We start from the raw sequence: 14,291 nt of genomic DNA, 5'->3' as shown, positions 1-14,291 counted from the left end.
CTGTAGGTTTCCGCAAAGTATTTTAAAATACAATGTTTTTAGTTTTACCCTTGGGAGAAAGTGGCATGGAGAGCATCATACAGTCTTCTGACAGCTACTGTCACAATTCGTGCTAAACACTGAGCCTCCTCGTGATGACGAGCATACAATTGCTGACAGTTACTTAGAACAGGGTGTTCAAAAATAACCGGCAATCAGGAGCCATCTGCTTATTCTTTGTGTGTGTCAGAAACAATTTCTAAAACTTTACCAAATATTACAAAAAAATATTCTGAATATAACTTTGTTCTTCTATCTAGACCAGCAACGTATATGGACAGACGGACGAATTGAATATTCCTCAATTAGATGGTAAATTTTACCGTAAACAAGTGTTCACATTAGTCTGTCTAGTATCTCGACTTTTGACATTGTTTTTCTCATAAAAACATGAAAACAAAATTGCTTATTCTTAGCACGCTGCATTTGTCTACTGTTTTGACTCGGATCAAAATCAGATCACATTTTCTGAAACATAATTTCCTGTCGTTCCAAATTCCTTTGCATGCCACAAAATACAAATACTGCATAGATGGGAATGTGTCCAGCACGATTGAAATCAAATCGTAATTTAAAATGCAGATTTGGATTGATAGTTATTTGCATGTATTACATTTCATCTTGTATTTTACAGCCAAATAAATGTCAGCTAAACTGCTGGTGTAGTATATTTGTTTGCGGGCAAAGATGAAGAGAAAGAAAGGTTGCCTTCCAAAAATAACGGCCCGAGAGGTCGCGCGGTACGAGTATGCGCGCCAACGATCATCAAGCACGTTGGCAGCGTGCAAAGCAACACAAAGCACTCTCCAATTATACTGTGGCATTAGCGGTAGTCGGAGTAGCAGTAGTGGGATTACACTGCCTGTGTAATGAAACATTATAGCAATTCTCTGTGTGCAGCAGCCACAGCAGGATTGTTTTGCTCCATGTGCCGCAATCGGCAGCACACAAATAGAAAATGTGGAGTGAGTTGTTGCTCTAAATTGAACACACAAAGGGATTTTTTTTTTTTTTATAAAAAAAACACGTGCTGTTCATCGAACTAAGTGATGGAGGTTTTCGGGCGAACAGCCGCCAACGTATGAGCTTTCACTTCATTTTTCTAAAGCACTTGTTTTCATTGGGATGTGAGTTTATGTCTATTCCAGTTGTCTTGAGCAAGCGGTAGACAAATAAACAAACAATCAGTCATACTCACATTCTCACCTACGAATAATTTAGAATCTTCAGTAAGCCTACGGCCCATCGCGCACTGAGGAATGTGGTCCAACTTGACTGAAATGGACCATTGCAAAATGTATTACAGTTAGCAACTCTTCGATGGACGCCAAGCAATTGAGTCCCTGAGAACTTGTAACAGGTTTTGAGGCTCCACATACAAAATACTCTTATTGTTTTTTGTTTTTGTTACTGAAGCACAAACACATAACGTGACTGCCAACATAATTAATAGCTACGTTAACTAACTGAGCTAGCAAGGTGTGATGCAACCAGCAACGTCACTCATGAAAAACAAAAAGCACGCAAATTTTACAGAGGGAGCCCGCAGATAGTTTCAAAATTCAAAAACTTTTTTCTTGCAATGCAATTTTAATTTGTGTCTTTTGTAACTAACTCAAAATGTGATCAGGGTATGACTCATTTTGGATTTTAGTTATAAACACCACTTTTTTATAGACTATTAACAGAGCACCAAAAGATCATCGGTATGAAATGATAAAAAGAGAGTGACAAACCTCCCTCTGTGCATTCCCATTAATTTCTGTTCCAAAGACCTTGGCGGCGCTACAGGAAATGCAACCCAGGTTTGCCATCAAATACGTTGTCAGAACCCAACATCATATGATCCTCCGGTGGGGTGCATAGAAGAGGCTATAAATAGCTCAAAGTCAAGCCGCCTTGAGACGACACAACTGCAAAAGTTAGGGGAGAAAAAAAGAGCAGTTAAGAGGTTTTGTCGCTTGAAAGCAAAAGTGATAAACTTTATGAAGGCAATGCATTTTTTTTTTTTTTTTTTAGGAGTGAGCAAGCTCGGTCGCTCAGATGGGTCGCCCCAGGGGCCTGGCTCCATACTTAAGGCTTACAACAGCCTCATTATCTCACGTCACATCTCTGCAACAGTTTTGTCACAGCAAGACGGCCTCCTCTAACGCCACGAGGCATCGCACCAATCTCCTTGCAAAAAACTATACTGTACACCGTTGCCATATGGACACCATTTTGAACCGGAGTGAAGACAAAAAAGCCCACGGGCTGATTCCCCTGATAACAAAATGAATATTTTATCTCATCTCCATCTCATTTGCACCACATTATTAAATACAACTCCCCGTTTTTTAATTAATTGATAGAACAGATCAAACACAAGTTTACACTTTGATTTTTATAGAGAATCATTTTTCCACCAACAACCATTTTAATCGTACTATAGGAAAACTATCATACGACGCGTGGCGCAAATTAATAACTGTCAGCACACTTGAAATGCTTGTCGCGCTTTTGCGTGAGCCGTTTCAGTGATGAGTTCTTTTACCTGACACCCCACTGATTAATTAATTTCACACTGTTTAATTAAATCCACAGTCTGGGCAGCACCGTAGGGGAGCCTCCAGATTACCAGAGGGGGTTTGAGACGGCTGCACCCTCCCTGCGGCGGTGTGCTGACGTCATCATGCGCCATCATGGTGTCACTGTCACTTAGACCTCATCTGTCTGCATTTACATTAGCAGATGCAAAGTTTGACACCACTTGACATTGTTTAGCATATGACACAAGGACTGCTGTTGTGGTGTATCAATAATCTTGATGTTAGCTCCAAGCGTAACCTGCTGACAAATCCGCTATGGTATGTGTGAGATTGATGCATATGACTGGCTAGTTTATCATTATTTTCCAGACTATAAGTCGCTCCGGAGTATAAGTCGCACCAGCCATAAAATGCATAATAAAGATCGGAGTATAAGTCGCATTTTTGGGGGAAATTTATCTGATAAAATTCAACACAAAGAACAGACATGTCATCTTGAAAGGCAATTTAAAATAAAAATAGAATAGGTAACAACAGGCTGAAGGTACGGTATGCTAACATTACATAAACACATAGTAAACAGGCCTAGAGCGCCCTCATGTGGTTTAATGTGAAAATAACATGTGAAATGATATAATGTGTTAATAATGTCACACAAGTCGCTCCTGAGTATGAGTCACACTCCCGGCCAAACTATGAAAACAATGCGACTTGTTGTCCGGAAAATACAGTAATTGAGTGTTTTTAATGGCAATGATACAGTTAGCGGCTCACAATAGCCAAAGGTAACCAGTGGGCTCTGTTAAAAGCAGAAGTTATCTGTTCCTCTGTATTTTGTTATTAAAAACTCAACAGTAATTATTTATCTTAGTAAACAACCATCAGTTGAGATTGTGTGACCCCATGGCCTGAATTCAACAGTCAATAACCCTTTCGAAACCTGAACATTGTCAATATTTGGCTGTTCCAAAGTTATGTAAATGAGCAAAAACCACAAAAAGACCCCTGGGTTACCCTCTTTCCAAAACGAATATGCGGTCATACAAAAGGGTATCGGAATACTTACTCATTAGCCGATGTTTTATTCTCAGAAAACAAAATCTCTGTTGTTTGATATGTGTTTTGCTATCTGTTTCCCAATCTGTGATTGACAGATAAGCTTGTAAAACAATCCATCATTGTTCGGTGGAGCAGACTGACATCAGAGTAAACGAAACAATAGAAGTTGCTATTGTGCCCGCCATTGTTGTTGAGTCAAAAGCTCAAAGTCGCACTGATGTCGGCGCCTGTTTTGTAGAAAGCAACCAGGGTTGCGCCTTTTTTGCCGCACAGCGGGAAAATCGTGTGTGGGGGCCTCAATGCGCGACGTACTCTCTCTGTTCTCTTGAAACATATTTTTGGAACATATTTTTGGATCTCTAATCACAAACAATAACAGAAGATGCTTTCATTTGGCACCGACGGGGGACGGTTTGGAAGGCTCAATTACACATTTATATGGTGCGCATCCATTCTCGTTTCTTGATTCATCATAGTAATGAGAATCAAACGGGATTCATGCAGCAAAGATAATCAAGTTTTTATTAATTGTTAATGATTGGTTAAACATGGGCAGCATGGTGCACACCTGGTTACCTTGTCTGCCTCAAAGTTTGAGAAACAGATTGGTGCATTTGCTATAAAGTTAGACAGTAAAAGTAAATTGGCATATTGATGTTTGAAACACAATCAGTCTGGGAGTACACTTAAATACCAATTTGGTCACGGATCAAATTCAAATCTCAAGTCACTATTCCGCCGTATATAGAAGTGATAAACGTGAAATGGTAAAAGCAGCTTCCCTGCCTCTTGTAGTTATTAGCGATCACACATTAGTCCAGCTAGCAACGCAACCTTGAAAATCTCCCAGCCCCCATGCACAATAACAATGTCAAATGGCAGTTTTTTGTTTTTTTTTGTGCAAGGCACCATGTGTTTTGGCGTGAGTACCCTAGAGTCGGTGTTCACACCACTTGCCCTGGGCAAGGCCCGTGACTCACTCGCAGCCATTACATCAAATCGGCGCAAGTGTCAATCGCGTATCATACGCCGCCCGCTCTCTAATCACTCCTTTGGCCGTCACGTTAACATGGCAGCCATCATCGTGAATCTCATCACACCTTCCTGACACTTACGTGAATATTGTAAGGGCCCGTCGGGGACATCATTCAGGGTTACCTCTCTCACACACACAACAAAAATCACGCCAACACAGTGCAGTTCTTTTTTCCCACACATACGAAGCTAAAACACTCATACAATCCTCCCACAAAGACACACTACTGAAATTTTACGCGCTTATATTCACTACTGAAACATTCTCACACACACTACTGAGATTTTTTTTTTCCGATTGAGAGCATTTCAGTAGTGTGTGAGGAAAGGTAATCCTGAATTAAGTCCCTGACGGCCCCTAATACGTTGTTGTGCTGCACGAGTCGTCGGTGTCTCCGCCCGCCTCGCGATGACTGATTGATGGCGTCTTATTTTTAATGCATTGTTAAATGTGTAATGCTGGGAGACATTTTATGAAAGACCTGCGAATGGAAAGGGGAAGGAAGAGCGCAGATGACAGAATGAGGTCAGGAGCAGAGATGGATGTGTGCGAGGGGGGGGCGGTGAGGGGCTAGACGGAAGCACCTGATAGGTCTCGCTGTCACAGGACGAGGTGAGCGCAAATAAGAGCGTTAATGCTGTGTCAGTCAGTCGCCACGCCAATTAAAAGTTGAGCCGGTTGAAAGAGGTTCTCGCATTCCGCCGGCGTGCTCGCCAGGCGTCCACAAAAGGGAAGGAGAATTAAATTGCTGATTCTAATCGCGCTGTGTTTTCTGTTATTGTTTGGCCTTTATTGTATCAACACTGCAAAATGCTCTCATTTATCCTCCCTGGCGCAGCTGACACTTTTCCTGAATGCTCGGTCTTTGCATTTAGAGCGGTATTGGCAAACTCTCAGGGAGGAAAGCAAGTAAACGATTGACTTTTGATGGTGTCTGAAAAGAGGAAAACTCAGGAACCTGAGGACAAATGATGAATTCGCATAATTTTTTTTTCTGCAAAAAGAAAAAACTATTTTCTTGTGATATTCCAACATCATTTTTTTCTTGGATGATGACTCTGCAGAATACAATGATTGTGCTGTAAAATGAGACCACAAAAATGGCAGACGAGAACTCTTGAACTTTATCTGTAGTTAATTAGAGGCGCTTTAAATGCCGACAGGTGAGTGGTGACTTGAGTATGTAATTGGTTATTTCTGAATGCAGCGACATCATTACTTCTACGAGGATGTTCACACTTGTGCAACCACATTATTTCTGTCATTTTTTTCCCCTCCCCTCATTAAAATATATTTTTTTTTTCCCAAATGTACAGTATGGTTCACATTCATGGTGAGGAAAAACTTGAAATGATTTACCTCGGTCTTATGTTTTTAATCACAAAAACAAGATTAGATACAGTAAATTTTAAAAATTCGAACCATTCTTTCTTCATAACAATTTGATTCTTGTCATATGAAAATTTATTTTTCTTACATTATTACAACCATTCTTTCAAATGTTTCCTTTTTTTCTAAATTGAAGATATTTTTCACATTTTTAATTTAGCAGTTGCAAACATTTACAAATCTTTTTACATAGTTCACTTGTATTCTTGTAATAAATATTGACTTTATTGTCCAACTTGGACCTTAACAAATTTTAATGGTCTCTGATGGTATCAAGATGACCCAGGCAGTGACCGATAGCGTTGCAACCACACTGTAAAATATTATTTAATTATTACTGTATTCTTAAAGGAGCATGAGAGTAAATACAGTGTTTACTTGGAGTGTCTTATCTGAGTTGTTGCCCCAGGTAGGTGTCCTCTCAGCCAGGCAAGCAGTCTCTCTGCTTACAGGTTTGATCTGACAGTTTATTGCGCCGGTCATCACAAGGAACTTTGTCCAGAGGCGGATGCCGACTGCAAAGGCACACCTGGAGAACCACACACACACAGCAACAATGAGGGCTTTAAACTTGCACAAACGCTATTGTGGAGGAACATTTAGATCCCGAGGCGTTCCCAGGGCAACCGGGAGACATGATCTCTCCAGCGTGTTGCCACCAGGGCCTCCTTCAGGGGGGACAAGCCTTAATAACCTCACCAGGGAGGAAGCATCCTAACCAAATGCCCGAGCCACCTCTTCTCACTAATCACCCAAGGAGATAGCATGGACACATCAATTATTTCACACAAGCTAATAAACATGTCCACTTTTTTAATTGGAAACGCCTTGTTGAGATACAACTTCATCTCCACAAAAAAAAAAAATCTAGTACTATAGAAAATGACATCCACACATTTTGAATGGCAAACATCCAATGTAAAAAGTCGCTCCTGAGCACTAGGCCACATTGCATAAATTGTCTTCTCTTTTGATAGAATCTTCTCGCATGTCTTATCCTTCCCTGACAGGCTTCTGCATCAATTGCCAGACAACCTGCATTCAGTGCAGGGACATCTCCCGGTAAGCCGGTGATCAAACACCTTCCATCTCAACAGCGTTGTCATAATGGGACTGCGCTGCTAACCATTCATTCACAAGGTAGAAGAAGAGGAAATGGTTCCAAATGATGACATAACAAGTCATGCCAGGCCCCAACAGCCTCATCATTGCAGGTGGAAATTGGCCTGTGCCGCAGTGAATGGAGCAAGGTTGATGAGGTGTTGAAGGGATCAATGTTAGGGATGCAGCAGAGGACTCCATTGTTGGAGATGGCAGCACACGTGGTGATATTTGGCAGCCTCCCCCCCCCAATGTTAACATATGGTTGATTACACAGCCAACAATTGTGGTCATCGGAAATCTGCGGTCTGGGATGTCTGCCTACGCCTTTTGATTCACCACGCGTTCTCCATGCTCTTCCTCTCAAAAGTTGTCTTTTTGCTATCAATGTGTGCAATCTACCTTCGTTTCATATGTTCAGTGTAAAAACAGTGACACTGGATGTGTGTCTCTTCAATCGTACAGTATATGGAAATGGACAAAAGGTTGCATATATTGAATATAAGCGTTAAATTAGACGATCTGCAATGCAAATCCAAAAGTAATTTGCAATTTGCACATCTCGCTGAGGTGTATTTCTGATGTACACGTAATGCTGAGTGTATATTAAATTTAATAAGACCCTGTATGGAAATTGTAGGCTGCTAGTGGTCACAAGTAGGAAGAGAACATCTTTAGCTGCCAGTGTATTACAACGTGTGAATTTGTTCTTTTTCCTTTTTTCCTGTTTTAAACTATATAAAATAAAAGCTTTTAAAATACGTCCCTTGAAAATTGCTCTGAGGCTATCTGCTGATGTGTTTTTTTTCTCATCTTTCCTCTCACAATGCTTTTCCGGACCATTTTCACTTATTGCACCCTTGGGTGCTTGCTCACTGCAGTCTGCAGTCCATTTTATGGACATGACTCGATGTGTACGAACTGAGAGGAGGAATGTGCACTCACCGGCCACTACTTCAGGCACGTCTCTAACGAGAGTCAGTACAACACGAAGGATGTATGAAGCTCATGCACAGGTGTAGGGCTGCACCACAAATGTGTTTGTGTTATTTTTCCCCACCTTATTCAGGGCAAAATCTTAGATCTGGCTCTCGGGTGTGATACAGTGCAGTCCAACACCACTGCAAAAGCGCAATCGTAAACATCCATAAATCATACATCAAATAAAGGCAAAAGGCGACAAGAGTTCACACCGGATTTATGATCCAAAGTGTTGCCTTTACATTTTCAATGCACATTTAATGCTTGCCGGACTTCTTTGTGCAAAAAGGAGGATAAATCAAAAGCAGCGTTATATCACGGCGCAGTAAAAAATACCTTATAAATCCGATCTAACCAAAGATCCAAACAATAAAGCACACAGTTCAACAAAAACAGGGCTGACACTGAATGACAGCAAAAAAAACTGTGAATTTATGTTCCCTAGCATGATGCTGACAAACACTAAATGTTTCTTTCAAATGCTCAGAGAAGCCTTGGCTCCATTAAAAAAATTTAATTACTGCAAAAATGGTTGCAAGTTGCAGGGGTAATTTTCCAAAATAACGTGTATAAAGTTGTTATACAAGCAGGATAAATCTGCCATTTGTTTATGATCAAAATCATAATATTCTATAATCGAGAAAAATAAAGTTGCAGTTAAAAATATGAACTCTATGAAAATCATGTTACTTTAGAAGCCTCATAATGTGAAAATAAAGTTGGAATTTCAATCTAAATAGGATACGACAGAAATACCTTTATGAGCATAGACTATATTATATTACAGAAATAATATAATTATACCTCCACAAATATTTAATATGATAAAGTAGCCAGTTCACAAGAATGAATGTACTATGAACATAAAATACAGATAGAAGGGAGAACATCATATTTTTACAAAGATGATGAAACACACAAGGATGACCTTGTGGTGGGCGGTGTGGTCATAATACAGCATTATTTAGATGAATCAATCCTCAGAAAATAAGGCTGCAAGAAAAGAGCAGCAAGTTACTGAAATAACAAATTGAATCTAACCATATGTGCTGTACCATATTTTCTATTATTTTTCTCCAGTGAAGAAAAAGCGAGTTGAGTTCTACTACAGAGAAAGAAGTCCATTGAATCACATCATTTGGAGGAAGCAGATAATATCTCACCTTGAAACAGGTTTTAAATCTTTCGCTTCCAAAGTACAAGGCCACGGGGTTGATGCACGAGTTGAGGGACGCCAGGTTGATGCCAACGTAATCCAGCACAAGAAAGACACTAGAAGAGTGGAAATTCAGAGTCGAGTATTGCCAAAGATTTCTACAGAAGATGTTGCCTCATATAATCTAACTCACTTTCACCTGTTTGGATCGTTTACATCGTATACGGTTGCCATCAAGATTTTGCTGAGGTGGAGTGGACACCAACAGACAGCAAACACAAGCACCAAGTAGAATAGACTCTTTGATTCTCCTTGCTTCTGAAATTACAACACTGTTATCAATGACGGGTCAGGTTGAAAATCAGAAAAGATGAGTAGGGCTGCTTGGTGTCGCCATGTATTACTGTTTTGTCTTTGTTCTTCAGCACAGTCCAGGCGGTTAGCACATAGAAGATGACAGCCCAAGCCAGGGGCATGCAGAAGTAGAAGCTGAAGAGCCACCAGTGCTTAACAACTTTATACGACTGCTCGGCAAACAAGACACAAGCAGGAAATTATTGTCACAGGGACCATAAATCATATATTTTTTTCGTATATGTAATCATTTATAATATTGCTAATATAATACAAGCTAGGACACCATATATTAGAATTTGTGCTAACGTTGCTGCTCAGATTCGCATGCGTTGTTTGATGGAGTACCGTATTTTCCCGACTATAAGGCGCACCTAAAAACTTTTCTCAAAAGCCAACAGTGCGCCTTATAGTCCGGTGTGCCTTATATATGGACCAAATTCCTAAATTTAAACTGGCCAGAAGCATTGTGTCATGAAATCAATCCTAAGTGGCCCGCTGAAGACTATGAATCATGAATCAAAAAGACTATGGATCATTCTTTGGTGATTATGAAGTAATTTGTTGCGTCTGAAGTTGAAATAAAAAAGATAAAATGGACACTGATTTGATTTGGATTAAAAATCTGACATGATGCATTAATGGTGCGCCTTATAGTCCGGTGCGCCTTATATAAGGACAACGTTTTAAAATGGGCCATTCATTGAAAGTGCGCCTCATAGCCCGGTGCACCTTATAGTTCGGAAAAACATCTAAAACTAATAAACTAATACAAAACTGACACACTCGCTCCAATTAAATCAAACTGAATGTAAATAACACATGCGGACTACTAATACTATTTACAATATACCTGCTGTGAAAGCAGTCATTAAAACAACAAAGTAGGTTGTTTTGCAACCTACTGTATGACATCAATGGCTTAGGAAGTCACATCAAAGGCAGGTTGTTACTGGCGGATTGCACCAGGTCACCTGCATAAATGCTGTGGTCTGCACCGGATGGAGCAGACAAATCCTCAGATGTCGCTCTTTGTAGTCGGCATTTATCATGCTGAAGCCAACAAGTTCAGGTATGGCCAGCATAATGGAGACGAGCCATATGAGAGACGTCCAAACGCACATTCGGGTTCCTTTGAGGCGTTGCCGAGATACGATGGCGAGGTACCTACAACACGCAGTTTGTTTTTTTTACAGTTTTCGAAGGGTAAACATGAGAACACATTTGGTGACATCTTGAAATTAGTTCAAACCCCCAAAATTGCACAATTTGGAGTTCAACCAACATTTTCATGAAGAATATGCACTCTAGTAGACCTTGTTACATTATTGCTGGTCCTTGTTAGGGTCGCACGTAATTTTGTCTCAGCGTTGGAGTACTCCACATTGGTAACATTTCTTTTGAAAACCAGCGTCACTAAATGAATGAGCATAATTTAATTCATTTAAAATGCAATGCAATTCCAATTCAATCTCAAGACACAATAGTACATGAATACTAAAAAGAATATGAATTTTAATGGATGGCAGCACTCACAATTTGTTTCTCTCTATTATTTGCTGAAAGATTCACATATTCACAGTTTTTTTCTCAAACTAATATAAAAATATTGCTTGGGCACAATTTGGTGGGGTCTTGAGGCCAAGAAGTAACCTTGAAATGAGGGGAGGAGCTTCATTTGTCTCGAAGGAAAAAAAGTGCTTTGTTGCGATGTTGTGGGAGCTACAATACAGGCAATTAAGAAACCTTTGTAAGTGGGCATCAATTATTCACAGATATTTTACTATTTACAGCAGGCTTGCTCCCTATCCCCCACTAATAATAAAATGGAGTTTACTGTATTGAGACAGGAAATAAAATTGAATATGTGAACATAAAATAACTTTTTGAGAATTATTTGAGTATCAAACCAAACAACATATATATATTTTTTTTTCATAAATGATACCTCCTTTGCTATAAAACGATCTAATTATTTTCCTTCCCTTTTTTCCTAAGCTGCAAGAAATTCTTTTTCAGCGCTTCTTAAAACCAGTTTGGTGAGTCGTTTTTTTGACATTGAAGGCCTGAGATATGTTTTATTAGTTTCAGTGTTGAAAATGACCTTTCACAACTTGCCACTGAAAAGAAATTAAATGTGGTTTATCCGTCTGACACAGTGCCTGCTGTCTACTCACCTCATATGTTCTTTGCACCCCACTTGTCGAAACAGGGCATTCTGATTAAAATTCGGTTGTGTGGAATATGAATTAAGTAGTTGTTTTCATCCATCTCAGAAGGCGGCCATTTTACCATCACAATGCCCCACGCCAAATTTGAACAACCCTCCATTTTTGCAGTCCACTGCTTGTATTACAACTTGGAACAACCGGATAAGAAGTCTATTTTAAAATACGCTTTAATGAAAATGAACTTGATTTTTTTTTCTCTAAATTAAGTGACAAAATAAACTTTAAATAAAACGTTTTTTAAATCCAAATTTCTATCAACCCTGACAATTGTCATCTATTTACCTGTCAACGCTTGCTTTAATAAAAATGAAATTGGATTTAAATTGTTTTTTTTTTTAATTAAGCGACAAACTTTAAATGAAAATTAGTTTTTTTTAAATCAGAATTTGTCTGACTACAATTGTCATCTCTTTACCTGTCAACACTCAGAGAACACAGACAACACGATAACGCCAACTGAAGTTTTCTGCATGAAGGGTACGAGCTTGCACAGCACAGAACCAAAGGGCCAATCTTTTGCCGTGAGCTACATGTGAAAGGAAAAACAACAACACAAAATGTGTTCGCTGTAATAACAATCAATTTAAGATAAGCCTAAAATGAACAGAACGTGTGTGAAGAGGGCCGATAAGGCCTCGCATTACGTTGGCCTTGTAATTACATGTCGTGAGGCAAATAACTCACCCTGTAGGTGTTGACTGGGACGTCTACCACAATGTGGAGGAGGTCTCCTAAAGCCAGACTTGCAATCAGGACGTCAGCCCCGCTCCTCATGCATTTGTTGCTATGAATGATCATCAGGAGTATGGAATTTCCCACAAGTCCCAGCATAAAAATCACTACGGCAACTGCTGTCAAGAGATACTTGAAGCTATCCGGGATTTCTGCCGAGCGGGCGCACATAGGCAGGGGCCTCGCAGAGATGTTGGATCTGTACTTGTCCATCCCAGAGAGTTGTGCATCAGCGGCTGGCTGGGAATCCTGATCGTTGGCCTCGCTGCTAATGAGAACATTTCCAAGACAAAGAAGCAGAGCGACGGCCCACACTGTCTGCGGTCTCTTCAAAAACGGCCCACGGATGCGTTTGCCAGCACCGAGTTAGGAACGAGAGTAATTAGCATCAGAGCTGCCTCAGAGTTTGGCAGTAAAGTCACTCGATACAGTGATCAAAAGGCAAATTGTAAAACGAATCGTTCCAGCTTACCTTTTGATCAGAAATGCCGCGTTGTTCGGTTACTAGCAAAGTCGCCTTGTGTGCGCCTGCAGTAAATACCGCAGCTCGGCCATCGGAAGGTTTTATAGACGAAGAAGCCGTCGTGGCCGTTATTCATCGGTGCTGTCAGCGGTGACTGTAATTACCACCTATGATGCATCACCTTCAATAAAAGGACGCCGTTGAAGTGTCTGTTGTTAAGAGTGAGATCATGTTATGGCTTTCTGCAGGTGTGCTGTGCTACAGTGGTAAAATGACTCAATCTTAAAATAAAAAAAGAGCAGCATCTCTCATGGCAACAACATCATGGCATTTTACGAAAACACAGTCATCTGCCAACCACATCTTCCGCAAGTGTTCGGAAATACAAAATGTGTGTTCACACTTCGCAGGCTCATTTTCTTTGTTTTCTTCCAAGTGTAATTTCGACTTTCCTTCATGGCGTAGCATTCTATAAGGGGTTCTTGGTTCACGAGGTTAGAACCGTATTTTCTGCACTATAAGGCGCACCGGATTATAAGGCGCACCTTCAATGAATGGCCAATTTTAAAACTTTGTCCATACATAAGGCGCACCGGATTATAAAGCGTATAGAATAAATAACTCAACGTTGCTCAAACGTTAATGCAATCACAATATAGTAACACTCGAAATAGTGAAAACAATAACAATATATCAATAACTCAACGTTGCTCAAACGTTAATATCACAACACACAAAATAAATACGTAAAGCTTACTTTAATAAATTAGTCCTCATCCATGAATCCATATTGGTCCATATATAAGGCGCACTGTCGGCTTTTGAGAAAATTGGAGGTTTTTAGGTGCGCCTTATAGTGCGGAAAATACAGTACATAATGTAAGAATACGTGGTTGAGCCGCACAGGAGCTGTTTTTCCATCTGATTGTTTAATTTTTGTAGCTTAAACATGTATTTTGTATAAACAAACTTAAGGCAAGTCCAAATCATAAAAACCTTGTAAAATGTCTGTCTTTCATTTTAACGTCAATTTAACGTAGGTGGCCTAGATAAGATTTATTAGAATGTCTTTGGCTGGAGGCGGTAATTAAAATGTCAATTAGGATTGTTTTGAGTTCAACACAAAGATCCATGTTAGACACGATGCCAAAATCAATGTGTTGAAGACTTAAATGCATCATTTTATTTACTGCTTAAGCAACTTGAAATTAGCTGCACATAA

At 39.9% G+C, this 14,291-nt stretch overlaps 1 protein-coding gene across 1 annotated transcript; it reads right to left on the bottom strand.

Moving 5' to 3' along the window:
• Positions 1-5,899: 5,899 nt before the first annotated feature.
• On the bottom strand, positions 5,900-13,459 carry ednrbb (endothelin receptor type Bb). Its single transcript, XM_037239890.1, is given in 8 exon segments — positions 5,900-6,580; positions 9,297-9,405; positions 9,483-9,607; positions 9,694-9,813; positions 10,618-10,810; positions 12,290-12,313; positions 12,315-12,400; positions 12,559-13,459. Coding segments are annotated over 6 exon segments (807 nt in total). The 5' UTR covers positions 12,820-13,459; the 3' UTR covers positions 5,900-6,580; positions 9,297-9,405; positions 9,483-9,484.
• Positions 13,460-14,291: the final 832 nt, after the last annotated feature.

Source organism: Syngnathus acus, chromosome 21, assembly GCF_901709675.1.
Source record: "Syngnathus acus chromosome 21, fSynAcu1.2, whole genome shotgun sequence".
Classification (NCBI taxonomy): Eukaryota; Metazoa; Chordata; class Actinopteri; order Syngnathiformes; family Syngnathidae; genus Syngnathus; species Syngnathus acus.
Note: the sequence above shows the minus strand (reverse complement) of the source record. Positions and strands in the feature narration are given on the sequence as shown.